Source organism: Trichosurus vulpecula, chromosome 5 (assembly GCF_011100635.1).
Source record: "Trichosurus vulpecula isolate mTriVul1 chromosome 5, mTriVul1.pri, whole genome shotgun sequence".
NCBI lineage: Eukaryota > Metazoa > Chordata > Mammalia > Diprotodontia > Phalangeridae > Trichosurus > Trichosurus vulpecula.
Window position 1 is genome coordinate 150,483,177 of NC_050577.1, and position 27,673 is coordinate 150,510,849.

General features: G+C 38.0%; 1 protein-coding gene across 2 annotated transcripts in view; it reads left to right on the plus strand.

The window, feature by feature from the left end:
* RELN (reelin) overlaps positions 1-27,673 on the plus strand; it is a 560,642-nt gene that overhangs the window by 422,775 nt on the left and 110,194 nt on the right. For both annotated transcript variants that reach the window (XM_036762107.1, XM_036762108.1), the window contains exons 27-31: positions 311-511; positions 6,228-6,463; positions 17,183-17,340; positions 18,340-18,547; positions 20,823-20,899. In XM_036762107.1, the coding sequence (XP_036618002.1) occupies positions 311-511; positions 6,228-6,463; positions 17,183-17,340; positions 18,340-18,547; positions 20,823-20,899 (880 nt within the window). The remainder of the gene's footprint in view (positions 1-310; positions 512-6,227; positions 6,464-17,182; positions 17,341-18,339; positions 18,548-20,822; positions 20,900-27,673) is intronic.

Consider the following 27,673-nt stretch of genomic DNA (forward strand, 5'->3'; position numbering starts at 1 on the left):
CCAACATTGAACAAACAGTTGTCTATGGTTTCACTCAATCATTGGCATTATGGTAACACTACCTAACTCACAAATTGTCTTCAAGTGTGAAGTTTCTGAAGGTAAGCAAAGTCCTCAAGTGAAATGAAGTGAATGCTTGGAAAATATGCATTCAGTGGAAAGACTTAATCACAGTAGTCTAGAAACGTGTATTTGTTATGGCATTTACCACCAATCATTCATTTTCTAAAGTTCTAAAGTTTCTAAAGTTCATTTTCTAAAGTTAGAGTGTTACTGTGTTAATGGTATTTTTTTTGTTTGTTTCCACTAGAACTTCTATGAAAAACCAGCTTTTGATTACCCCATGAATCAGATGAGCGTGTGGCTGATGTTGGCTAACGAAGGAATGATTAAAAATGAAACTTTCTGTTCTGCTACCCCATCAGCCATGATATTTGGGAAATCAGATGGAGATCGATTTGCAGTAACTCGAGATTTATCTCTGAAACCTGGATATGTGCTTCAGTTCAAGGTATCTGTGCACAGTTTCTGCTTCAGACTCCTTCTGGTGAGTCAAAGCCAGTGTGAAATAGTGGATAGAGGGCCAGTCTCAGAACCAGAAAAACCTAGACTCAAATCCTTTGATACAGACTGAGTGATACCGAGCAAATCACTTGACCTCTCAGTGTCCTAGACATCTTTTTAACACTATAAGTTGCAAAGAAGATGCTAACTCGAATTGTTAAAAGAAGTTTACTCATCTGGGAGTTCTCTATGGTGGTGAAACTACAGGTCTGATCCCGGTCTAGTCAGCCCCTATGTATTAGTCTATTTAGTCTGCAAGTCCAGTCCCCTGCTCTTCTTGCAAATTAAGGAACAAAATATGCCCCTGTTCCTCGAGAGTAGAAGACACAAAGAATAGAAATGTGTTCTTTATATTTTATTAAAGGAGGACCTTGATTGAAGAAAGTGTAGTTAACTATAGAAGGGCAAAGCTTTTAATTCTACCCAAAAAGAAACAGCTTGTCAGTTTTTAATGAGCCTCCTAAGTAGTGACTATGTCATTATGTTTCGATGAGTACACATGGAACTCGAGAGTTTAAAAGAAAATTAACTTAGTACTTTATCCCACTTGTGATTTAATGAATGTCATAGTTCCAGATGGGAATGGATGAACTTTCTTATTTCACTTAGAAGTGCTTTAAGAACTTCACAAGCTATTTTATGCTTTCATTGTAGGGTTTTTCTCCCCAAATAATTGTGTTTCCTTAAGTCAATACATTTCGGCTCCAATTATCGTTTTTCTCTTAAAAGCTTGTTGCACCAAATTTTTCAGCAGTGTGACAACATGTCAACATGTATAGTAAGTATTTGCTTTGACAAGCTGTTGTTTCGGGATCCTAATCAAAATTTTATTGAGTTTATAATGAAATCCCATTGGTGAATTCTTGGGGTCGAAAGCAATGCAGTTTTAATGAGCTAGCACAACTACATGGTCCTTACATAATTGGTGGGTAGAGATGCTAAATAATTTACAGATGGAATTATTAAAGTAACCAGATGTTTACAGGTAACTCTTCAAATATAATTCTATAGTTCTATAAATAGGGAAGCTAGTCTTTAAAAAAAACTAGTAAAATATTATCATTACCAATTTAAGTTTTAGTGTTAGATTTCAAGCAAAAAACTTCACTCTCAATAGATGAATTTACATTCATATGCTAGCACTTCCCAAAATGGTAAGTAAAAACTTCAATATGTAAATTTATCTCCAGAAATATATACATATGATTTATTATCTTGACACCTTTTCTATTTAATGAGTGACAAAATCACGACACTGTAGGTGTTATACTCAACGTAATTCTATACCTGATATACCATTCTAAATAAAGTGATAGTGAAAATGTTGTCAGTTCTTCAAACGAATGGCAAAATAATGACATTTAAAAAGCTTTAATTCCTCTATCACAGTAGCAACATCTGCCCTATATTTCTGCATTGACTTGATGCTAACCATATTGTGCAATGATAAAATGATTGTCATTCATTTTCCATTCCTTTAAAAGGAAATAGACTAAGAATGGATTAATGTCCACTTGAAATGAATAAATATAGACTATTTGTGCAAATTGTTCATGTGGAAGTTTGAAAAATCCACAGTACTTCTTTAAAATGAGCTCTATGTTAGGGCTGACCTTAATAGCTCTCAGAGTGTGTCTATACTATCACAGTAATAATAACATTTGTATAGTGCCTTAAGATTTGCAAAGTGCTTTACATATGTTATCTTATTTGAACCTTATAACAACTTTATCAGGTAGATGCTATTTTAACCCCATTTTATAGATGAAGAAACTAAGGCTGACAGGTTTAAGTGAATTGCCCAGAGCCACACAGGCAGTAAGTTTCTAAGGAAGGATTTGAACTCAAGTCTCCCCAAGTCCAGCCTTCTATCCACTGTGCCACCTGTCTGCCTGTATGTGATTACCCTGATGCCTCATTTCTAAAGCATAGCTTTTTCATTGTATTTGAAAGACAAGATGGTTCTGGTATGTTGAAAACCTTGGCTAATACATTGCTGTTTTAGAAATTAAATTGATTTCAGTTCAATAAACATTTTTAAGCCTCTCCGATAAGCAGATCCCCAGGCTTGGCTCTAGGAGAGATTCTAAGTTTTGCTATAACATTATTCCCAACCTCTCAGAGTTTGCAGCAAAATAGTGGGGAATAACATATACAAAAATAATTATAACATAGAAAAATGCATGAGCGTTCTCTCATGAGATACTGAGAGATAGAGAATCCTCTATCTCTCAGCCATTCTGTACCCATTCTTTCTAAGCTCGCGCAAGTAAAGTTCTCCGCAATTGACTCAAACTCAGACTCCCAAGAATCTAACAGAAATCTTAGCTCTCCATTCATGCTCCTTCCTCCATACTCAGGCCACTTGCCAGCCACTCCAAGACCAACACTAGACCTCATGCTGCCTTCCTGATCCCTATAGGGCTTGGTGGCATCTGGGTGCCCCACGGATTCATGCACACAGCTGTTCTTCCTTTCCCTGAGTCCTCAACATTTGATAGATAAGCTCATTTTTGACAAAAGAAAGGTGAAGGCTAGAAATAAAGATTTTATGAGTCACCTGCATAGATAAACGTGAAAATTAAAACTATGGGAGGGAATGAGATTGCCAAGATAAGTATGCCCAGGAGGGCCTTTAGTAAAAACTACCTGAGACAGTCGAGCCAGTGAAGGAGATGGAATGTTTAAGGAGGTAGGAGAATCAGGACAGTGTAGTATCTCAGGAGCAAAGGGGTAAGAACAAAATCAAAAGCATATGGTAGTCCACAGTGTCAGGTACTATACAGCATAGTCTAGAAGTATAAGAATTAAAAGGTGCCACTGAATCTGGTTGTAAACACGGTTTCCCCTCACTATATACCAGTCAAAGACTTTTCTTAATCATTTCATATAAAGGAAAATATGTTAAAATGACAAGAATAAGCAGATGAGAAATGAGATTAAATTATATTCTTAATTTTATCCTATAGACTCAAAAAGAACACATCCTAATGGAATCTGTATAGACTAATTTAAAAATCTCTTGTGAGAGATGGTTTTTGTCTCTGAAAGCAAAACTAAGGGAGACTGGCATTTCTTTCATTCAACCTCCCTTAGAGCAATGAAGGTGACTGACTATCACTTATGAATGATTGCCATCTTGAAAGCACGGGCCTACAGTAAATAATCTGTTGAGGACCCTTACAGCTCTGGTCTTCTTTGATTCTGGAGACAACCTAGTATATAGTAAGGGGAGAAGCAGAATGGAAGAGAACCAGACATAATAGCAGATAACCTAGGAACTGAAAAAATCTTTAGACATCATCTACCCCAGCCCCCCTCATTTTATAAATAAGGAAGATTCAGCCTTAAAGAGGTAAAGTTAATTAAGCATGATCCTGCAGAGAATAAATAACAGGGACAGGATCCTGACTGAGATCCTCAGATTAAAAATCTCTGACTCTTTTCACTCACCATACAAGGTTACATGAGTAAGGAAGTGAGGGTCAGGCTTAAAGCCCAGGACTCTTGATGCCAAATCCAGTTCTTTAGGTTCTGCTAGGTTACCCTGAGCAAGTCAGCACTGCACTTTGTAATCTGATGACATCCACAAGAAAGTACAGCAATGTTTTTCTTTCTTGATGGTATTAAGTCATTTTGTGCATTAACTACCCCTGCAAAATAAATAGCTTAGTACTTTTATCTAAAAGGACAGTTTTCTTGCTGAACTTTGTATTTCTTCTGGCAGGAAAATAGATTTGAGATGCTTGGTTTTGTTGGGGTTTTTTTTAAACAAAAACATCAAAGAATACAATCGACTCTAAGATAATCCTTGTGTTTAACAAGGCCTTTCCAGTGTTGCTGCTTTTCTCTTTCCTGTGCTCTTAACTTTTCTCTGAGATGGGGAAATAAATCAGGTTGTTAACTTTTCATTTGTTGTCCATGGCCGTATTCCCACTGACAATCTTTGATACGGCTCATCCTCTAAGAAACCAACCAAGATGGTTCAAAGGAGGAGGAGGAAGAAGAGAAGGAGGAGGAGGAGCCACCTAAATCAGAAGAACAATAGGAAGATAGTGACATGTCCTCAGACCATTTCCATATGAACTCCATCAAATATAAGATTTTAAGAAAAACATATAATAATAAAGCCATTTTATGTACCTGAGCAGCAGTCTACACCATCAGCGTCAAACTGAAATAGAAAGAAGGGCCACCAATCCATAGAGAAGGCTCCCTTTCAGCTGCATAGTGACTTAGTTTTAAAATGTAGTATTATCAATGTTTTATTGTATTTTTATTTCCTTAACTATTTCACCATTACACTTTACTCTGGTTAGGGCCACTCTCAGGAGCATCTCTACATGTTTGACACCTCTGGTCTGCTATGAACATTCAGTATAAAAGATGAGTGGTCAGATGGGCCCTTGTCCCAGGACCATTTCTATCTGAACTTCCTCTAATATAAGATGAGAAGAATGAGGAAAATGAAAATAGAGGAAAGGCTGCATACTATAGAATTAGACACAGAGCTGGGCTGGGAGTCCAGAAGATGTGGGTCCATGGTCTACCTCAGAGGCATCACGGCTAAGATTCTAAGGTGCCAATATGCATAGGGTGAGAGCATTTCCTCACCAGGAGTTCCTTAAGCCTGTGAAAGCTTTTAGGTCCATGAAATCACAGCTCCATACTTAGCATCAGCAACAGCTACCATTTACATGTTGCTCTAAGATTTGCAAAATGCTCTCTATATATCATCTCACTTGAAAAATCCTGTCCTGTAAAAATTATTGGTATCATTATCCCCATTTTACAGATGAGATTAAGGTGCAGAGAAGTTAAGCACTTGCCCAGAGTCACACCGCTAGTAAGTTTCAAAGGCAGAATTTGAACCCAAGTTGACGTACTTCTGTGGCTAGTGTTCTGTTCCCTACCTCATGCGTGAAAAGTATTTCAAAAGCTGTGAAAAAGGGTCTTGGGTCTGTAAATAGGATTCATTTACATAACGGTAAAGATTACAAATTGATGACAATGGAGCAGTATCTGAAAAATGCAAGTGCCCTTACCTGCTGACTGCCACGGAATGTGTTATATATGTCAGGCTGTAATAGCAATTTAGATCTGAAGATCTTTCCCACCCATTAATAGGCCATGTGACCTGCTTACATCACAGGAAGCCTGAGTTACATGTGGTGGGAGGAGCTGTCTGACAGGAAAAGGAAGTTATGTCACAGGAAATGAGAGACAGAGTAGTAATGGCTGCTAATGGCCGCCATTGTGATGGTTGGAACTGAACAAGCTGTTACTTAGCTGTACTGTGACTTTGTTTTGGGGAAGATCCCAGCAGGGGGCCGGAGGGGTTTTGGGATGGCAAGGCTCCACGTTGTGATATTGTGTATTGAATGTTTTACTGCTCTGATAGATTGGATAAATGGCTTGTGGGATATAGTTCTCTGGCTTCTGAATAAATGGTTTACTTCTTCTACCTTCTATGTGGAGAGTCTCGTATACTTTGCGATACAGAAGCACACAGGCATTTTGATAATTATCATCTACATTGTTATTATTGCCTTACTGATACACAGGCATATGAATAGTTAGCATTCAATAAATAAATAATCTTTAACTGCATAATTGATTGATTTGAACCAGGACCTTCCGTAATCCTATCTCTCCTTTTCCAGCTGAACATAGGATGCACTAATCAGTTCAGCAGTTCTGCACCAGTCCTTCTGCAGTATTCCCATGATGCTGGCCTCTTCTGGTCCCTGGTCAAGGAAGGCTGCTATCCAGCATCCCCTGGAGGCAAAGGATGTGAAGGAAGCTCCAGGGAACTGAGCGAACCCACTGTGTATTATACTGGGGACTTTGAGGTGTGGACAAGAATTACCATCGTTGTTCCAAGATCTCTCGCATCCAGGTAATGCGGACCATTTTCATTCTTCTATGTGATGCCACCAAAGCCTATTTCTTATGGCTTTTGTGCAGACCGACAAAAGAATTAGTTGCTCAGTCATTTTTCAGTTACGTCCAATTCCTCGTGACCCCGTTTGGGGTTTTCTTGATGCAGATACAGGAATAGTTTGCCATTTCCTTCTCTAGCTCATTTTACAGATAAGAAAACTGAGTCAAACAGGGTTAAGTGACTTGCCCAGAGTCATACAACTAGTAAGTGTCTTAAGCCAGATTTGAACTCCTGATTCCATGCCCAATACTAAGAATTAGTAGAGACCCGCTATTCAGAGCCAAGAGTACCATAAACAAGAGCCCATCCTTTGAAAAGTAGAATCTACATATAGACTACCAAAGTGGGGAAGTTTTGTTTTTTGTTTTTTTCATCTAGGTTTGTGGGTCTGTGTGAGGCCTTTTTTATTTGTGTACCTCCCAAATACTGTGCTTAGCTTTGCAGCTTCCTTTGTGAAGCACTTTCCCTGATTTCCCAGGTTACTAGTGTTCCCTTTATTCTATGCATATATGTCCTTTTCCCAGTGGAATAGAAGCTCCCTGAGGGCAGGAACTCTTTTGGTTTTGAATTTGTTTCCCCACAGTGTAGCAAAGTGCATTTCACATGATGGGTGCTTAATAAAAGTTTGTTAAAATTAGCTAAATTGAATCCAGTAGAACCACTTAACATAGGCATTAAAGGATAGCATTAATGACCTCCTTGCAGGTTGACTGTGCTGTGAGAGTTTTACTGTAGACAGTTATTGTATGTCCCTCCCCCCATCATCGTTATGTTTTGTTGGATGTAATTTAAGACACGTGTAAACTGAATCTGAATGCTGGCACGAGTTATTAAAGAGTTTTGTTCTTTACATAACTGCTGCCATCCTCCTTTCCTTCATCTCCTCCCTAAAAGGACCTTCTGCGAGACCAAAGTCAAAGCTGGAATATTTCTGTGTAAATCTCCCAGAAAACCACGGTGGGAGAGATAGGAAAATGGGAAGAGGTTACATTACTCCCCAGCCTGGCTATGTGTTTGTCTCTACCAGAAGTCAGCCCAGTGAGTCTGTCGGTCAGCCGTTAGCTCACTCTCCTGCATCAGCTACACAGTATTCTGATGTCTGCCTAAACTTTCATCTAGGGCAGAGTTCCTGCCCTCTGGGAGCTTCTATTCCAACCAAAACCTCTTTCTTTAGCCTCAGACACTGACTAGCTGTGTGACCCTGGGCAAGTCACTTAACCCTCCAAAAAGAAACCCACAACTCTTCATTTAGCCTCAGACACTTACTAGCTGTGTGACCCTGGGCAAGTCCCTTAACCTTTATTGCCTCCAAAAAAAAAACTCTTCATCTCACAACCCATTTACTTAGCCACTTCACAACTCTCAATCAAAAGCAAAGAATCATTATATTCACTTAGATAAAAGGGTAGTGGGCTTCACCCTCCACACCCTCAAACTAGGACAGAGCCATTACTGATACCCACTGGGCAGATATGTATTGGGTGAAATAAACAGAAAATTCAGATGTTTAAGCAACCAATTGACTCCTATGGTACAGGCAAGGGCTAGAGTTGAGCTACTTACATAGTTCAAAGCTGAGTACTACTTCACTGTCACTTTAATAGAGGCAGCTAGATGGCTCTGGATTGAGTGCTGGTCCCAAAGTCAGGAAAACCTGTGGTCTAATCCACTCACTAGCTTGTGACCCTGGGCTAATCACTTAACCTCCATCTGCCTTAACCCACTGAAGAAGGAAAATGGCAAACCACTTAAGGTATTTCTGCCAAGAAAACCCCACATGGAGTCACAAAGTCAGATCCAACTGAACAACTCAAATTGGAACCATCCATGAGCTGAGAGATGCAGACCGCTCAAGCACCTGTATTTCAGCAGTACTCACTTGTGTTTGTTGGGCTGTGGAATATAGCAATATGTGTATTTGTTTCCTCCTCTCTCAACAGTTTACAGACTTTGAACATAATTTTTTGCAGGTAGAAAAAAAAGCCACCAAAAGAGCTATTTCATTGCTATTACAATGAGGAGAAGTCACCTAGAGTTTAAAGGGATTGCCTAAAGTCATATAGACAAGAAGGAATTGGAGTTCCAAAGTTTTCCCAGACTCTTTTGGAACAGTAGATCATAGTGTTTCCTTTGCACCAAAGAGGTTTGGCTGGGGCAGGCAATTGGGTGCCTCACTATTCCCCCCCCCTTCAGCTCCCCTGTGCCCTCAGGGCACCTCAGGCTACATCTGGAACCAAGGCTTTGGGGGCAGGGCGTTGGTGATTTCTAAAGCTCTATTTCCACATGCCTGTGAGAAATAACAAGAGATATCTCTGGTGTGGGACTTTCAACTCCTAGAGATGGTGGCCAAGGGAAGAATCTCTGCCTCTGTTGCATTAGAAAAGTCAGAAGGATCAAGCACTGGAGGAAATGAATTCAGTCAGTCAGTCAATAAATATCTTCTAAGCATTTACTATGTGACAGATACCGTGCTTATTGCTGGGAGTGCAAAGAGGGAAAAAAAGTAGTCCCTGCCCTGAAAGAGCTCCAGTGAATGAGGTCACATCATAGCCTAGCTGATGAGAAACAGTATTATCCACCTGCATCGAGGAAGGGTAATAAGGAACAGCATAGCGTAAAGATCAGGATGCCTGCCATTATTGAAGTGGTGATTGTTATTCATTAATTCAGACTTCATGTTGTTCAGACATGACCAGGATGAGTGAGTACCTGAGGTCAAATTTGAACCCAGGTCTTCCTGACTCCATATCCCACCTAGCTGCCAGCCCCCAGTAACATGCAGGTTCATTTAGTCTAGCCCCAAAGGAGATTCTTAGGCTCCTGTAATAAAATGTTCAGCTTTGTATTTGGCTGTGTAGATCTTACTTATGCTTTCTGCCTTCTTTCTCTGTTCCTTTCTGAAACAATCATGCCCTTCTGCTGTTCTGGGTAGCAGCAACATGCCATAGTTAGGAAAGCATCATATGCTTGCCTTTTTTACTGTGGATCTGTGTGCTGGAAGTATTCTGCATCTGGCCCATAAAAGTTACATGAAGCTACATGGCTTCTGCCAAGGACCACAAATCTGGAGCTAGCTTGGTTCATTTTCCCAAAGCCAACTAGGAACAGTTGAATATGAAACAGCAGACTCTTTTTGATATTAGTTAGAATAACTTGATCAGAAAAGCTGCCTCTCAGAAACAACAGAAGTTCATCCCAGCCATCACAGATTGGGCCAGTATTATGAGGCTTCCAATGTGAGAGTATCATTTTTTTTTGAAGTTGGGCTATTGGAAGATCGTCTTTTCCTGTTGGAATCTAACTTCTTTGGGTTATTTTGAATGCTGTCCAGGCTGTTAGATGGTGGGGTTTTATTTAAATAATTGGCTACCCAAAAACTCTAAACATGTTTGCATTTCAGCCTGGGTAGATGGCCTATTTTTGTACTGTCTGTGGCATATTCAGAAGAATCCAGAATTTTCCAGATGGGCTGTTAGAAAACTGAGAGTTTTAGGTGTTAAGCATTTGGAGATATTTTGCCACAAGGCAGTGTGCTTACAATGGCTACTAGAATATTGGTTCTCCCAGAAATAATGCTAAGCTAACTTTCACAAAGGTGGAGACTATTTGTCTTAATTTTCCTGATTCTGCATTCTGCCAGGGGAAGAAGTGGGCTATCACAAATATGTGCTGGCAGATCGCTTCTCCACCAACTGAGAGATACACAAAAGAGCTCCAGTACAACACAGAGCCTGTGCAGGACCCCTCCCCAGAATACAGAAAAAGAGTGCTGTGCTCCGGGCACATGGAAATGTTGTTCTACACGCTGGCCCAGGATTTTTCAGAATATTCACTTCTTCACCTGTGCAGAGGACAAAAAATGTGGGCATGAAAGGAAATAGAAGCTGGAGAAAATCAGCTTTTCTTCTCTTTATCAAGACATTTGCCTGAGCATGGGAGCATATCAGGAAGGGAAATACAGTTAGGAGAAGGCAATTGAGGGGGAAGCATCCCTGGGAAAAAAAGAGATTTTATGAGGTGTTTTGCCTGAATGATGTATTTGACTTGGGGATTGGAACTGAGAGAAAAAAATTATAGAGCAGAGAAAGAGCCTTTTTACTGAGAAATCCACCTAGACCAGGGGTCTCTGAACTTGTGGTTTTATATATACATACATACATAAACAGGAACTTACTTGGTATCTCTTTGAAGCATTTACAGACAGTAGGACAGGCTTCTCAAAAGTCAGTCTGAATCCCTTAAAATTTTCGAAGCTAGTAAACAACAGGTGTTTGTTAAAGGTGTGTATATATACATACATCATGTGTATAATACATATATCATGTCTGTATATGGACATATATCATGTGTGTATATACAGCTACATCTCATATGTTTATATGTATGCACACATGGGGGTATATCTGGAAGGGGAATGTAATTGGGAGAAGACAATTGAGGGGGAAGCATCCCTGGAAAAGAAAGAGATTTTATGAGATGTTTCACTGTATTTGACTTGGGGATTGGAACTGAGAGAAAAAATAATAGATCCTTTCAATATGACTTCCTAGAGCAGAGAAAGAGCCTTTTTACTGAGATATCCATCTAGACCAGGGGTCTCTAAACTTGTGACTTTATATTATACACATACATACACAAATCATGCGTGAATATATATCATGTATATGTATATACATATATACCTGTCATATGTGTATGAGTACACACATATGTGTACTTATATACACATATACACACATGCATATACATGTATATATGTATATTTTAAACTGCATTTAGATCATATTGAAATAGTTATCAAATATATATATATAGAAAACTTTATTCAAATTTCAATATAAATGAAATACAGTTATCAAAAATCCTACCAGACTACCAAAATAGTCTATGAAATAAAAATAGTTGAGCCCCTGATACAGGCAATGGATCAATATCAGGGGATAAGATAAATTTGGTTGTTTGGTTGATTGGTTGTTGTTCAGTCATTTCAGTTATGTTTGACTCTTCATGACCTCTTTCGGAGTTTTCTTGGCAAAGATACTGGAGCAGTTTATCATTTTCTTCTCCAGCTCATTTTACAGATAAAACTGAGGCAAACAGGATTAAGTGACTTGCCCAGGGTCACATAGCTAGTAAGTGTCTGAGGCAGGATTTGAACTCAAATTTTCCTGACTCCAGGCCTAGCATTCTAACTGCCCCTTGGCTAAAGAGCCTAGCTCACCACACCATTCCACTACTACGTGAATGCTGTAGGAAGAAGAGCACTGAATTCAAAGTCATAGGACTTGAGTCTAATTCATACTCTGTAACTTATTTTCTGTTGGATTCTGTGCATGTTATTAAACTTCTCTTGCCTTCAATATTCTTGTGTAAAATGAGGAGGTTGAACTAGGTTTATCTATGAGCTTCCTTATAGCTCTACAAACATGGTCCTATGAAATACTCTCACTTTTTCAACATAATAATGAACCCCTTAACCAAAACTTCCTAGTACTTTTGAATCCAAGTAATACACTTTGCTTCTTGAAGACAACAGTCTGAATTAGTTATATTTTTCCTTTGGGCTACTTTAATGTTCTAAAGGGCATCTAGGTGGTGCATTGGATAGATCAGGCCCTGAAATCAGGATAACCCAAGTTCAAATGTACCCTCAGACATTTATTAGTTGAGTGACCCTGGGCAAGTCACTTAACCCTGTTTGCTTCAGTTTCTTCATCTACAAAATGATCTGGAGACGGAAATGGCAAACCACTCCTGCCAAGAAAACTCCGAATAGGATCACAGAGACTTGGACACAACTGAAAGAACTCAACAACAACAACAAATGTTCTAAGATGATACCTGTTCACTTTTTTAAATTTTCTCCCCTGGAGAAAAAATGTATATACCTTTTCCCATTTAGGCGCCTAAACAGGAACTTACTGGGTATCTCTTTGAAGCATTTACAGACAGGACAGGCTTCTCAAAAGTCAATCTGAATCCCTTAAAATTTTTGAAGCTAGTAAACAACAGGTGTTTGTTAAATTCAGCGTGTTTGCCAAGACTAAATGATTTAGAATAACAATAAAAAAAAAGATTTGCAGTTCACTGATTGTTAAGTGGCTAAAAACTCTTTAAGAATCAGAAACATCATCGTGTGGCTATATTTACATACATAATTTCTCCATTTTTCCTGCTATTTTCACTTCAGTGATGGGGAAGGATAAAAATTATTTGAACATCTAAGTCCTCATCTCCTGCCCTAAGTGGCAGCCTTCATTAAACTGTCATATTTTCTACTCCTATTTACTAAAGAACAACACTCAGAGGATAAGAGACTTTGTCAAATGCTTTGTTAAAATTTAGGCAAATGCTTTTCTAGAACATTTCCCTGATCTGGGAATCCTGTCAAAAAATACAATTAGTTTATTCTGGCATGACCTATTCTTACTGAAGCTGCCCTGATTCTTTGTGATGACTACTTCTCTACACACAGAATACTTCTAGGCACAGATTATACAGACATATCTTTATAATAATAAATACAATTATTGATTTTTTTCTAGAAATCAAAATCAGATTCACTGACCTAAAGCTTCCTCTCTTTGGTTGCCCTCATTCCATTAGTAGGGAATAATCATTAGGATATGTCAAGAAATAGTAAGAATTTAATAAATTCCTTTTTATTCATTCATTTATTTTTGGCAGAGGGGGAGAAATCCAATAAGTGTTTTAGAGAATGTCCCCCATCAATACTAAGTAATGATATCATGCCAGCATCATGATCTATTTCTTCTTTCTGTCCAAGTGATCTGTTGTATTCATTGATGAAAATAGCTTTCTTGTCATCTGCACCCAAATACTTCATAGTATTGATACAATTTATAGTATAGGTATTCTTCCCTTGCCCTGTATTACGTTTCCTTGATTTCTTCAGCTAATTATATCTTCATAGTAGACAATGTTATTCTGCCTGCCATAACCTCTTCAACTGTACTGACTCTTCTGAATAAAATATACCCTTCCTGTGCCATATTCCCATTACACAAGCCCCTAGCTCTTCCACTTATTTGAACTTGTATAAGTTCCTCCACCTTTGTATCTGTTTCCTTATTTGTAAATTGAGAGGGTTAGACTAGATGACCCCTCAGGTTTCACCTAGCTCTATACCTATGATCCTCTAATCCCAAGCTTCACCCATATCATTGATGTCAAATTTGCCTCTTCATGTTGGGATTTCTGGTTTGCCCTGTTGATTAACCATCCTTTTGACACTTGGAGCCATGAGTTTTGTGGCAATCTCTTTCTGGGATTTTTGACTTCCTATGTTGTAGCTTCTCTCTATGATAGATATATAAATATATATATATATATATATATATATATATATATATATATATGTGCGTGTCTGTATGTGTGTGTGTTTATTATATATATCTGTATGTATATATATATGAATGTATATATATATAGAAAGAGAGAGAGGTTGATGGATATATGTAAGAAATTTTTCCTGTTTTTTCAGTTCACAACATTTTGATGAGATTTGCAAGGCCCTAGGAAAAAACAGTCCCACCAGTTCAAATTGAATGTACTCTCTCCCTGTCCAGGAGCCTCTTATTCCTCCCACTATGTCCCAGAATCCTTTTCTTAGACACCATCTTTTTCACCACTTCCCAGATCTTCCTTTCACTTTTCAAGCCCTTACAATGATAATAATACAAATTGTGACTTTAATGCCTTCAATTTATTACCCAAGATATCATTTCCTTAGCAGAGCTTTCCATGATTATGGGTGATTGGGTAGATCACCAGAAGTGGGTAGTAGTCATCAGATTTGACAAGGCTTATAAGGTTCTGCACCAAATGCTACTTCTATGCCCAGGGAAGACCATATGGTCTTTTCTACCTTTATTATCAAGTTGACAATTAACTGCCCCAGGAAATCACCAAACACCACTAATACTCATCTCTTCTTCTCTCTTTCCTGAATGATGTCTCCCCTGCAGATCAGTATCATCATTCCTTTGAAAACAAGCAGCTGCTTCTTCTTAAGGCTCCCTCTTCCTCCACTTCAGGAAGAGTCCTATATCTGTTACTTAACAAAGCCAGGTGTTTAGTGATCCTTATTCCCCTTCTCCTCTTTATGTCATTATAGCATCTTCAAACCTGATGAGGTCAAGATGACCTTGTACTTTGTCAATTCTTTTTCTTTCTTTGTTTTCACTTTTTAAGAAAATCCATTCTCCCAAATAACCTAGAGAGTGGAGGTGAGATCCTCAATCCCCTTTATTTTCTCTTTCAAGATGAAGACTGGCCTGCACCTAGAACAGAGATTCTATTAAATTGAACAAATACTAAGCTTCTTCTATATGGAAGCAGTGTTTTGGCCAATAGGGATGCAAAGATAAAAATATGTTGTCTTCAAGGGACAACATGTATATAAAATAAGCAGATATGAAGGTGGTGGGGGAAGGGGAAGAGAGAAAGAGGAAGAGACAGAGGGGGAGAGGAGGGATAGGGGAAGGAAGAGAAGAGAGAGGAAATTTATTAAGCATTATGTGCCAGGCACTGTGCTGTAAATATAAAATAATTTCAGGTGGGGAAGCATTGGGAACTAGTATCTTGAGGATATAGGAAAGGTTTCTCGAAGGATGCCATTTTGTCAATCTTTTGTCATTCTTGCTAGTATCTCTTGTAGCTAAGTTCTCTGGCAAATTATTCTCATTAACTCCTGTTAGTATCTTGACAACCACTCTCAGCTTCTTTTCCTTATTTCATCAACTTCCTTCTCTTTACTCTGTTCCTACTTTCTCCTTCTCTGGCCCTTCTGCTCACATTCTCCTCCCCGAATCCTTATGCTTCTCTTCCTTGAACACAAGTCTTTCAACTCACATCCTTCTTCTACCTCTTGAGTCTTCCCAAATTCTCCTCCCCAGATTCAATCTCTGACCTTCTTCACCACTGCAAAAATATCCAAATAGGATTTCTATCAGTGCTCCTCCTTTTTCCTTTTCCACCTCAGAGTTTTCCCACTCAACCTTATCCCCCTGAACCTTCTCCCATGATCCCTCTCCCACTGAATCTATAAGCTTTAATCCTCTCCTCTAAGCTGACGACTCCAAATCTATATCACCACCTTCAACCTCTCCACAAAGCTGTAGCTTTATATTTCTGAATAATTGCTAGATGTCTAAATGACACCTCAAACTCAGCATGTCCTTCATGAATTCTTCCTGTTCATTCCAATGTCTTCTCTCTCCCTGCATTCCAAATTTCTTTAAATAGAGCCATTATCCTTCCAGGCATTCATTCATAACCTTGGAATAATACTCGTTCTTCTTTCCTTTTTCTCTCTCTTTCTGTGTGTCTCTCTCTCTTTCCTTTCCTCCCTCCTTTTTTCACTTACCCTATCCCTCTTGTCTCCTCTTTCAGTTGTAAAGAATACCGAGAACCAATGATTCCACCTCCACAATCTTCCTCATATCCATCATCCACTTGACATTCTCACTGCAATTAGTCTTTTTAATCTCTTCTTGCCTGGTTTATCATAAGACTCCTTACTGTTCTCCTTCCTACAGCCTATCTCTTCTCCAAATTATCTTTCATTCTATTGCCCATCTAACCTTCCTGATACGCTCTTTTGTTAAGGTCTCTCCTCCACTTACAAACACCACACACACACACACACACACACACACACACACACACCCCTTCAGTGACATACTATTGTCTACCAAATAAAAGCATACTCTGCTAATGAAACTCGTTTACCTTCACAATTTACCTTCTGTTACACCTTTCCAGCTTTTAATTCAGGTTTAATTAATACTGCTCTCATTTACCTACTCCACATTCTAGCCAAGAGGAATTTCCCTTCATCTCTCATTCATGTTTTTCAGTGCTTTTGCTTACACCATGTCTTGTATCTAGAATAGATTCTTCTTATTTCCATGCTTTTAAGTCCTTCTCTTCTGTCCAGATGCTACTTCCTCCCTGAAGCCTTCCCAACATTCTATTCCAAGTGAAAACTAACTTTGCCTCTGCATGTTTTTCACAGTACTTTACCTGAATTGGTCCTTTGTCTTATTCTTTCTCATGTCATAGTTATCTGTCTACCATCCCTCCCCCAAATTTTGTTGTAAAGTCCTTGAGCAGAGTTAATCTTATATGTATTTTGTGCCCTAAGTGCCTATTACAGTATCTCAGTAGAACTTTAATAAATATTTGTTTGATAAATGAATGAAGGAATGAATGAGAAAGATGTAAGGAATGAGGTAAATGGACAGGGATAGAGGAGTGTTGACTTATACAATCCTATAATATGAAATATGATATTATGATCACACTCATGTGACCATATGATCTAATATCCCATTCAATTTATATTTGATTTTCCTCTTTCCACTCTCTATTACTCAACTGAATGTCCATCAGTCTATGTTTGTGGGACAGCACATTGTCTCTCAGCTTCCACCCCTCCACTCTCGCCACTACCACCATTCTCCATGTACTGGGCTACACTGAGTTGGGAAGAAGAGTGGTATGGTGAGGTAGTCAGAGCATGTCAATTTCTCCTGAATTTGCCAGACCTATCTAAGAATTAATTTTTGGTCAGCATAACAATTAGCCACTTCACAAGTGGAACAAATAATAGCAATAACAACAAATCTCTTGGTTTTTTTTTTCCAACAGCAAAACCAGATTCCGCTGGATCCAGGAGAGTAGTACCCAGAAAACTGCTCCCCCATTTGGGCTAGATGGAGTTTATATCTCTGAGCCTTGTCCCAATTACTGCAGTGGCCATGGGGACTGTGTTTCAGGGGTTTGTTTCTGTGATTTGGGTTATACAGGTAAGAATAGTTTTGTTGTTGCTCTTGTGGTTTTTGGGTAGGGAGGTGGGACAGGTATGTGTTTTAATAATAATCCAACCCTGATTAAGTCAAATTCAGACTTTAGTATTCTCCTCTAAAACTAAGAATCATAGAAACCAGGGCAAGGAGGAGAAGAACAAGATCTTTGAATCTGATAAATATTGTTGTTCTGGACAGAAAAAAAGAGAACTCTGCTGACATAAATTTCGTTGGAAAAAAATATTTTCTTAAGACAACTGCAATTGATTGGTCAATATATCTAGTACTGCTGAAAGGGAACTTTACAAGAGAACATACAAGAGTAATGTGTTCAGACTGTAACTTTGGATATTGATTCTGGAAAAGCAGCTGAGATTAAAGAGGAGGATAGGGAAAAAAGACTAAACTTTAAAAGGTTGCTGTAGAAAATATTTGGAGGGGCTTCAAAAAGATTTCTCTGGTACTTAGTTCCCTGTCCTGGAGATGGCATATAACCAGAAACAAATGTACGTTGTGACAGGCCTTCTACAGGGAATGCTGTTCACTTGTGATTTCAGGGATGGTAGGGGTTTTTGTGTGTTTTTTTCTTTTAAAGCTGTGATCGACTCAACCAATTTCATTTGCCACCCTGATGAATCTTCTATTTAAGGAGAGCAGCAATTCAGCATGTTTAATTGTTGTATACACACCAAGTTTAACCTATTTCTCCTCAATTTACAAAACTTGTGTCACAGTATCGTGAACTGAGAAATCCCTTATGTCTCTCTTCACAATAAAACATTATCTGGAGGTACAAATAATCTCATTTATTAATTGTGGTAGCAATGATAATGATGACTCTTGGCAATTTAGAAATATAAACTTTTATTTTTATGCTATTTCCATAATAATATGATGCAAAGTACCTTTTTGCCATGTTCTGAATCTGCCTCTAACATTTCACAACTTCAACAAAGTATTTCCTAAGTATTTTTTTTCTTTCTTTCTTGTTTTTTGAAGCCTCACATGGAACCTGTGTGTCTAATGTGCCTAATCACAGTGAGATGTTCGACAGGTTTGAGGGAAAACTCAGCCCTCTCTGGTACAAGATAACTGGAGGTCAGGTGGGAACAGGCTGTGGAACACTCAGTGATGGGAAATCTCTCTACTTCAACGGGCCTGGCAAAAGGGAAGCAAGAACCGTTCCTCTGGATACAACAAATATCAGGTTAATAGAAAATTAATACTGCCTCTCAATGCACGTGGTGTTCATCATGTAACAGATTGCCCAATCCTGTGCTATACTCTTTGCTTAAGATCCCGTGCAACTGATTATTTGGTTCAAAAAATGATAGCATCTCCCTCAAAGAGCTATTTGACTTAGAACATGGACTCTTTTTATGAAAAATGCTTATTTTATGTTTGCGTAAATAATTGTTGACCTAGAAATAGATGGCAGTACATTGATCAGTATCTGGCTGACCACTGCAGTGGGACAAGGCATTAAAACCCAGATGCAGATAGACCCAGAACTAAACAAGAAATCAGTAGAGTTAAACTCTATCAAAATAGATACTAGAGAGCCATGTATTAACTTAGAAAATCACAAATTAACATCATTTATGCTGTATTGTATTTTTATGTATTTTGTTAAACATTTCCCAATTACATTTTCATCTTCTCAGCGTTTTGCAGATTACATTGTTTCTAACAAAGTCAAATTTTTCAATGAAAAACAAACATCTTTTCAAACATAGATACTTTCCTGGTTATACTTCATTTTTTTTAAATTTTGTAATACTACAGTCTCCAAAAAATTGAAGTTTGGGTCTCAAAGGGGTAATGGAAAGACAAATGGTAGATAGCAATAGGCTGCAGCATATTTCCAATGAAGACCTAAGAACATGAGCTCTTAACCTGTAGTCTATAAACTTGTTTTGGACTTGGGGGATGTTTTTTTTTTCTAAACATTTTGATAGCTACATTTCGGTATAATTGACTTGCTTTATAATCCTGTTTATTTTATTTGATGCATTTAAAAACAATTTTCTGAAAAGAGTTCCGTGGGCTTTATCAGACTCCCAGAGAGATCCATGCCTTAGAGGAATATGACAGGCAGACACAGAAAGATACAATGCCCAGATAATCAGAGCTGACAAACTTGCTTTCTTACAGTGAGGTTTCCCCTGGCTCCTTTGCATTGTTTCTTGCCAACATACCTAACTTTATAGTCACAGTATGAAGGCCCGTGTAGAAAATACCAGCCCAGTGGCTTGGACCATCTCTGTTTTTGCAATCTGCTTTCAGTAGCTTCAATCACATAGGGAGGCTGGTGCCTTCATTAGGACCATTGGCACCAACTGCTGCTTTCCTGCCATTACTGCTCACGTCCTCTACCTTCCTCATTGTGGTAACAAAACCTCATGAATGGAAGAGTCCCATCAAGATTCTGCACACAAAAAAATCCCAGTAAACACTAATAGCCATTTCTCCAACTGCCCATGAGTAAACTTTGTAAGAAAGCGGGAGGGAGAGACACAACTTTTCTTTTATAATAAATTGAAGATTGTGGTATGGGTGATTCTTTAGTGAAATAGCCACAGGGCTTGGCAACTTCGAATTCTAAACCGGACGTCATTAATTCTGATGTCTTGGGAAAATGCCTACAGTGACACCTACTGGTAAAAGTTAATTTAATTAAAAGCTAAATGCCAGTTTTCTACTAAGGAACAGAATGCAGGAAAAAAATAAAAATAGAAGATATCTTTATCTATTGTTTACAATATATACATATATGTAGCTTGTGATATATATATTGTAAAAATAAAACAATGCAACATATGTATTGTTTACAATCCAAGTTTTACACCCATCCAGAAATCTAGATGAAATATTAGTCAATTCAAAGATCTCTCCCCTTCTCTAAATAGGATAGGAGGAGGGGAAAAAGTAGAAAGCACTGGTACACAAAATCACTGAGGCATTAAAGGGAAATCTGCATGGATATTAATCTCAATTTACAACCTTTATTGTCTCTCTGAGCCACCAAAACTCACATCAAGTCTTATAGAATGTAATTTGGCCTGAAGTGGGTTTAACAATTCAACTTTCCAGTATCAAAAGTAGAAAAAAAAATAACATCTTATTTCCTGGGACCTCATTAGCTGTGGATGTCACAAATTTTCATTTGAGTTTACAAAGTTAAGTGAACCAAAATGATTGTCTATTTAAAGAACTACAATTGATAAACTCAGAACTGTCTTTACATTTTTTTTAATTTAGGTTCATTTTACTTCAAGAACTAACATTACAACAGCAGTTTGAAGTATTCTAAAAGACTACAGGATTGGACTTGTTACAAATCAGGCATTCTCTAGTGTCCACAAGCACTTGGGTTTTAAAAATATTTAAAACTTAGAGAAATTGTTTAAAGGTAGAAATGATACAAGACAGCTAATTCCAGTTCCACCTGGGCTTAAATAAACTTTGTTTGTTTTTCCCAGACTTGTTCAGTTTTATATACAGATTGGAAGCAAAACTCCTGGTGCCACCTGCAGCAAACCAAGAGCTAGAAATGAAGGTAATTTTTTTTCAACAGACACAGTAATTACTATAAATTGATGCATACTTTTTAAAAAAAAAATAAAATTAAGATTAGATATTGGTAGTTTGGATCTTCCATTTTTATTTAATGCTTGTTTCTCTTCTATTAGCACTAAATACTGTGAATATTCTATAAATGACTGTCTGTTTAACCATACACTGTTGTACACACCTCATAATCAGTCATGGGCATTTCCCACATGTAAGAAATACAGTTTTAGGGATATATAAAACTACTTACCCGAGGATACAAGCAAGCTTGAAATGCCACAGACGTCAATTAGGCTTTTGTTTAGAGGATGGCCTAAACTTTTAAAAAATTTTCTTAAGGAGAAAGGAAGCAACAATAACTTTAAAACTATAGACATGATATTTTGGGTAGTGTAAAACTGAATTCAAGCTAGAACATACTTCTAACTGATTTTTTAAAAAATACTACTAGTGGAGATCTCTGGAAAATCTTTGCGAGTAAGTAGAACAACGCTTCTCCTTTCTTACCCTGAGATCCATCCCTCCCTCCATGACACCTTCTACCCCTTGTAGGTGTTCATTGGATTGTGGGAGGATTACAAGTTTGAGTTGAACCTGTTCCCTAGGAATCCTTAGAGAGCCTTGAAATTAGCCAATGCTCATTTAGGTGTCTTTCTGTTATATTGGGCTTCCTAGACCTACCTCTGTCACAGCCCAAGCCTCTTGAGCAGTTCTGGAAGTTTTCAAAATATAGGATAATAGGAATTCTGAGGGTGATATCAAGCTGCTGACTGCCAGGAGAGAAAAAGTATTCATGCTCATTCCCCATCTGCATTTAACTAAAGCTTTAACCATGTAATAAAATCAACTCTTGAGGGACAACTTTTTACATATTTCTTTCTACCTTTCCGTCAGTTGATCTATACTCTCCTATTAAAATAATGAGTTTGGATACACAGACAAGTTAATTTGAGAATTAATATACCAGTCATGATATAGATAATCAGAGTAGAGTTGATGATACTATATTCAAGGTAGTCTTCATTATCAGTAGGGCTAGAAGCAGGGCTAGATTGATCCAATATATTTTATACAGCCATGTTTGAGAATGTAAGAAATCTGGTATCTGATGTTGTAATATGCTTCAGAGGTTGTTTACATCAACTAGTGGCAGGATCACATAGAAACAGGCATACTCATTCATTTCTGGTGGAATTTCAAACCAGTGGAATCTATTTGGAAACCAGTATGACAGAAAATAGAAAAAAAAATAATCATATGCTTTGGCCCAACAATTTCATTCTTTGGAATATACCCTGAAAATAATATTTAAAAAGCAAGGGGAAAGCTGTTTTTATAGCAGCATTATTTTTACTCACAAAAACTTGTAAGTTATCTAAATGTCCAACAGATGGGAAATATTTATATAAACTGTGGTCCATGAATGTAGTGGAATATTACTATACAATTAAGATTGACAAAAATGAGGAAAATAAGCAAATATGGAGAGACTTATGAAAAATGTAATGTGAAAAGTCAGAACCAGACTAGAGTAAAAACTAACTACAATTGGGTAAGAAGAACTATGAATATGAATTAATGGATGAGTAAATAATCATGTTGAGGAAAAAGAGTGTGGGTGAAAAGCTATGATATTTCATGTGAATTAAGTGTAATTTATTTAAATGTTGTGGTTGTGGTTTGTCCTTCGATCTCAAAGAGGACCATAACATCAGGCAGGTGATGCCATGACTTGCAACTGAATTAGATTTGAGTGAGGGAGGTCACCAGCCTCACTTTCTGCTCCAGAGCCATCTAGGTCCAGTGGGCAGATATATATCAGGATAACTGGAGATGTTCCAACTATTTAAATGTAACAAGTTGAAGAGTGAGTTTAATTAATGGCATTAATGTTTTAATAGTAGGTCTATAATCATTTTTAAATAAAAAAACTTATCTATAAATGTCTATTTGTTAACGTACAAGGTCTATAAACATGAACCTAAAGCCCATCAAGGTTCAAAATATACTCAAAATATAATGTTGCATAGTACTCAGTACTTTCTGTGTACCCTGAATGGTAGGCACTGTGAGAGAGATAAAAAGTGTAAAGTATGGTCATTTCCCTACTGGAAAATTACAATCTAATTGGCTATACAAAGTTAACATAAGTTTAAAAAAAAACAAGAAAACACTAAACTGTAAATTCCTGGATATGGGTTTAAGAAAACTTCAGATCAGGGCAATGTCATTATGGTCTGGCACAGCTAGAAAAACTTTCATAAGGTGACAGACTTGTTAGTATAGATAAAGAAAAAATAATATAAAAATATAAAATAATTAAAAATTTCAAAATTGATTCTCTTGGAGAGGGTAGAAGAGGGAGATGGAAGTGGAGAAGAATGGCAACAAACAGATGATCTTGGCATATAGTAATCCAACAAACTTTGATAGCTCCTACAGAGAAATCTAACCAACCAGTAAACAAATTGCAGTATGGAAGGCCTATTAAGTAATCTTTGTCTAAGGCCAAGTTAATCATCATTTCTCTCAACCTCCCTTCTTTTCCTGCCTTCCCTATTGCCTAAGATCCCATCCCCTTTTAATTGCCTATCATGGTAGCCTGCTGGTGGATCTGCTTAAGTCAAGTCTTTCCTCACCGCAGTCCGTCCTCTACTCAACTGTCAAAGCTCAAATCTGACCATTTCACCACTACCACCCCCCCATTCAATACATTTCAGTGGCTCACTATCACCTCCAAGATCAAATATAAAAATCCTCTTTGGGGCATTCAAAGCTCTTCACAACCTGGTCCCCTTCTACCTTTCCAATCTTCTTAAGCCTTCCTCCCCATATTGTACTCTGCAATCCAGTGACACTGGCCCCCTTGAAGTTCCTTGCACAAGACACTCCATCTCCAGATTTGGTATTTTCATAGGTCTGGAATACTCTACCTCCTTCCTCCTCCTTTGTGCCTTCTCTGGCTTCCTTCGAGTTCCAGCTAAAATCATATCTTCTATACGAAGCCTTTCTTGATCTTCCTTAATGCTAGTACCTTCCCTCTATTGATTAGTTCCCATTTATCCTGTATAATTTTTCTATACATAGTTGTTTGCATATTGTCTCCTGCATTGGACTCGAGTCCCTTGAGAGCAGGAACTGATTCTTTTACCTTTCTTTATATTCTCAGGGCTTATAATGGTACCTGCCACATAGTAGGAGCTTAATAAATGCTTCTTGACTGACTAACCTGACTATCAATGACACCAATATTCTGCAGGTCACCACAAGGAAAAACTGTAGCATCTTCTTTGAGGTTTCTTTTCTTCTCCTTTTATCCAAATCATGTAAATTCCTTCCATTCTTCATATCCAGTCTGCTCTCTAAAATCTTACTTTATAGTGTCTCTCCCATTTCTCTTCATTCCTGCCTGATGAGCCTGATGATTTTAGATTTGCTTGGACTGCTTTCTACTTGGTTTCTGTGCCTTCAGCGTCTTCTCCATACTTTCTGTCCTTCCCAGTGCCACTAAACAAATCCTGCTAATATATGGCTTCTTTTCTGTCACTCCACTGTTCCAAAACTATAAATAGGTCCCAGTAGGGTGAGATAGCACTAGACCTGTAATTTCATTGGATTCAGACATGTCCAGTGAGGAAACTTCCCCTACTAATGAAAATTGGCACCTTCTGTGCAATATATCATAGCCTAGGGCATGGAATGGTTAAGTAACTTGGCCAAGGTTGCATAGCTTGAATGGATCAGAAGTGTTAAGGTCTTTCTGACTCCACAACTGACTCTCTAATCCCCATGCTATATTACCTCTATTACTTAGAAGAATAATGTCCAAAATCCTTGCCCTATCATTTGATATTTTGTACAATCCACCCACATGAACTTTTCCTGCTTTATTTCCCAGGACTATCCCACACAAAACCACCTTTCTGGCCAGATTCACTCTCTTCTAAACATGTTTTGTGCTCCCCTGTTTTTTTTTTTCTCTTCTCCACAGGTGTGCTTTCTTCCTCTTATCTCCAGACCTCCCCCAACCCATGTCTTAAGATCTAATGTCAATTCCATCTCCTCCACAGAGCTAACATGGTGCATTCATGCTTAGAGTGATCCCTTTCTTTGTATTTGTTGTGGCAGTTATCATTCGTTGGCTTGCATATTTAATGATCTTTGCGTGTCTATCGCTCCCTAGCTATATAATATAATCTCCTTGAGGGCAGGGACCAGGTTTTATATTTCTTTGTATTCCTCAAAGCATTCGGTGCTGTGGCTTACTGATAATACCTCCTTTGTATCAAGAGAATAAAATCTATGTAGCAGCTGCTCAGCCAATATCTGTTAACTGATTGATGTTGTGAATTTGAAGTAATATATTCAGTAGCCTCATCTTCAGACATAAAGAACAGTATGTATTTCTGCTTGTTTGTTAATCTTTTATCTTCAATGTTCCATTTAAATAATGGGAACAGAATTCATAATTGTTTTTAAGGAGCAGACTCTAGAAGAAGAATTCTTAGGAAGAGAGAACAGAAGCATCCTCTGGTACAGAGGACCCCTGTGTAGTGTGGGTCTCAGCACCATATCCACCTCTGATATAGTAGCAGGTGTGATTGAAACTGTAGGGAATACTGCCTGAAGGAGAAGGTTGGAGACAAGCAACTTTTTCTGAATCAGTCTCAAATCCCTGTACCCCAAGCCCCTTCCCTCTGTGTAATTTGCATCCTGCAGTCACTTCTCAGTCTTTTGTGGAAAACTGGCTGTTAAAATGTAAATCTGCTAAATCCAAGGGCAAATCTCTTACAGGGATGAAAGTAAAGATTTTTGGCTTACTCAAGCTGAAGCATCAATCTGCATATTTGGAATTAAAATCAGAATTGGGCTATTTTCATTAAGACTGGGCAGAACACAGATGCAGTTGCAGTGTAAAAAGAGATGTTTTACATGTCTTAAAACAGTCGATAGATGAGCTTAAATTGCTTGGTTTATTCAGACATACAATATGTTCAATGACACAGCTAATGAGGATCAGCAAATGGGATAAAATGAACATTGCCATTTCCCTCCCTTGCATTTTATCCACACGTTGACACTTATCAGAGTGTGGCTTCTTTGATTATCCTCTATAATGGGCTTCTTTATTTCTGCAGGGCTTTGTTGAGGCCTAAGGTTGAATGTGATGCTACTGAAAGAGTTAATGTAGTAAAAGACAACTTTTATGACTGTCAGAGCGCTTTGTCATAGAGAATGAAATAGCCAGTGAGATTTTGTGCTCATTAAGCATCATTTATTTTCTCTGTTATTACCTGGGTTATTTATCCACTTGATAACTAACTTTTTTTGCTTTTTTATTTTTCTAAAATATGTTACAACTAAAATTAAAGAGTGTTAAGGCAAGCCAAACTTTTGTTGAAAATGTTATTATGTCAAGCATGGGCATCATGGCACATATCTGTAATACCTGTTTTTGAGGGAAGCTGTGACTGACAGATCTCTTGAGCCTAGGAGCTTTGGCAGGACAGGCCAAAGTAAATTTGGCATTAATATGATGAGCCTGCAGGAGCCCCACCAGCTTGTCTCAGGAGAAGAAAACCATCCCAGGTCAAAGTTCCCATACCAACCAGGGTGGGATCAGGTCTCTACTTCCAGCCTTAGTGAGATGTGGAGGCCAGGTCTCACCAGAAAAAAAGAAAAAAACAGAAAGAGGGAGGGAGAGAAAGAGGAAGAGGGAAAGGAAGATGGAGGGAGGGAGGCGGGAGGAGGAGGAAGAAGAATTGATAACACTCAACTAAACTGCCATAACTCCTGAAAGTCAAAAAGATATAGTTTGAGCCAAGGTTAGGATCATATATCCAACCTCTTGCTAGGTAGCCTAGCCCAAGTATGCTTCCTTGATCTGATGGATAAAAGAGAGAAATCAGATTCACCTCTGCTTTTCTGTATGCTTCATTCAGGTTCTGCCCCTCAGAACATAATTTTCTGGCACATGATTTTCACTTTCAGTCCTCGATAATACTATCAATGTCATAGCTCTAGAAGTAAAGCAGTCATGTTCCTTTCCTATTCTCAAGCATTCTTGAGTATTTCTTTGTCTCTTTCATGAATTTGATGATGATGATGATGATGCTTGCCTCAATTTTTTTTATGAATCCAAGTTTAGTCCTCCTAAGGCTTATAAACTTTAGTACCCTAGTTATTTTTCCTAACACCAATTCGTGTATAAAGTGGCTGAGTTTTTCTTCATGATAAACACAAAAGAGAGAGGCAGGATGATATGGTCAATCAGAAGAGCCACAGTTGCAGAGCAAGTGCCTGTCTGCCATGATAGATGGATTTTCCAATGTCAGTGAAATTGCAAATATAATCCAAAATACCAGCCACAACATAAAAATACACTTCGCCATAGCAATCATCTGATATGCTATTGATGTGTTCTTAGAATGCACCAGCTGAAAACATACTGATGGTTTATTACAATTTTATTTTAATTATTTTATTTATTATTATGATTAATTTTGTTTACATACGAAGAAATTCAAGCACAGATTGGTTAAATGATATGCTAAAAAATCAAGTAGCTTGAAAATTGCAGGGCTGAGCCCTGAACCCAGGTTCTCAAATTTTCTGACTGCTAGTACCATACTCTTTCTCCTCTGGCATGCCACCTCTAATGAGGCAGCATCTTATCATTCACTTGCACAAGTAGTCTTGATGGTTCCAGAGCTCATATTATATTAAACTCTCTGTCAGACTGCATGATAATGTTTTATTT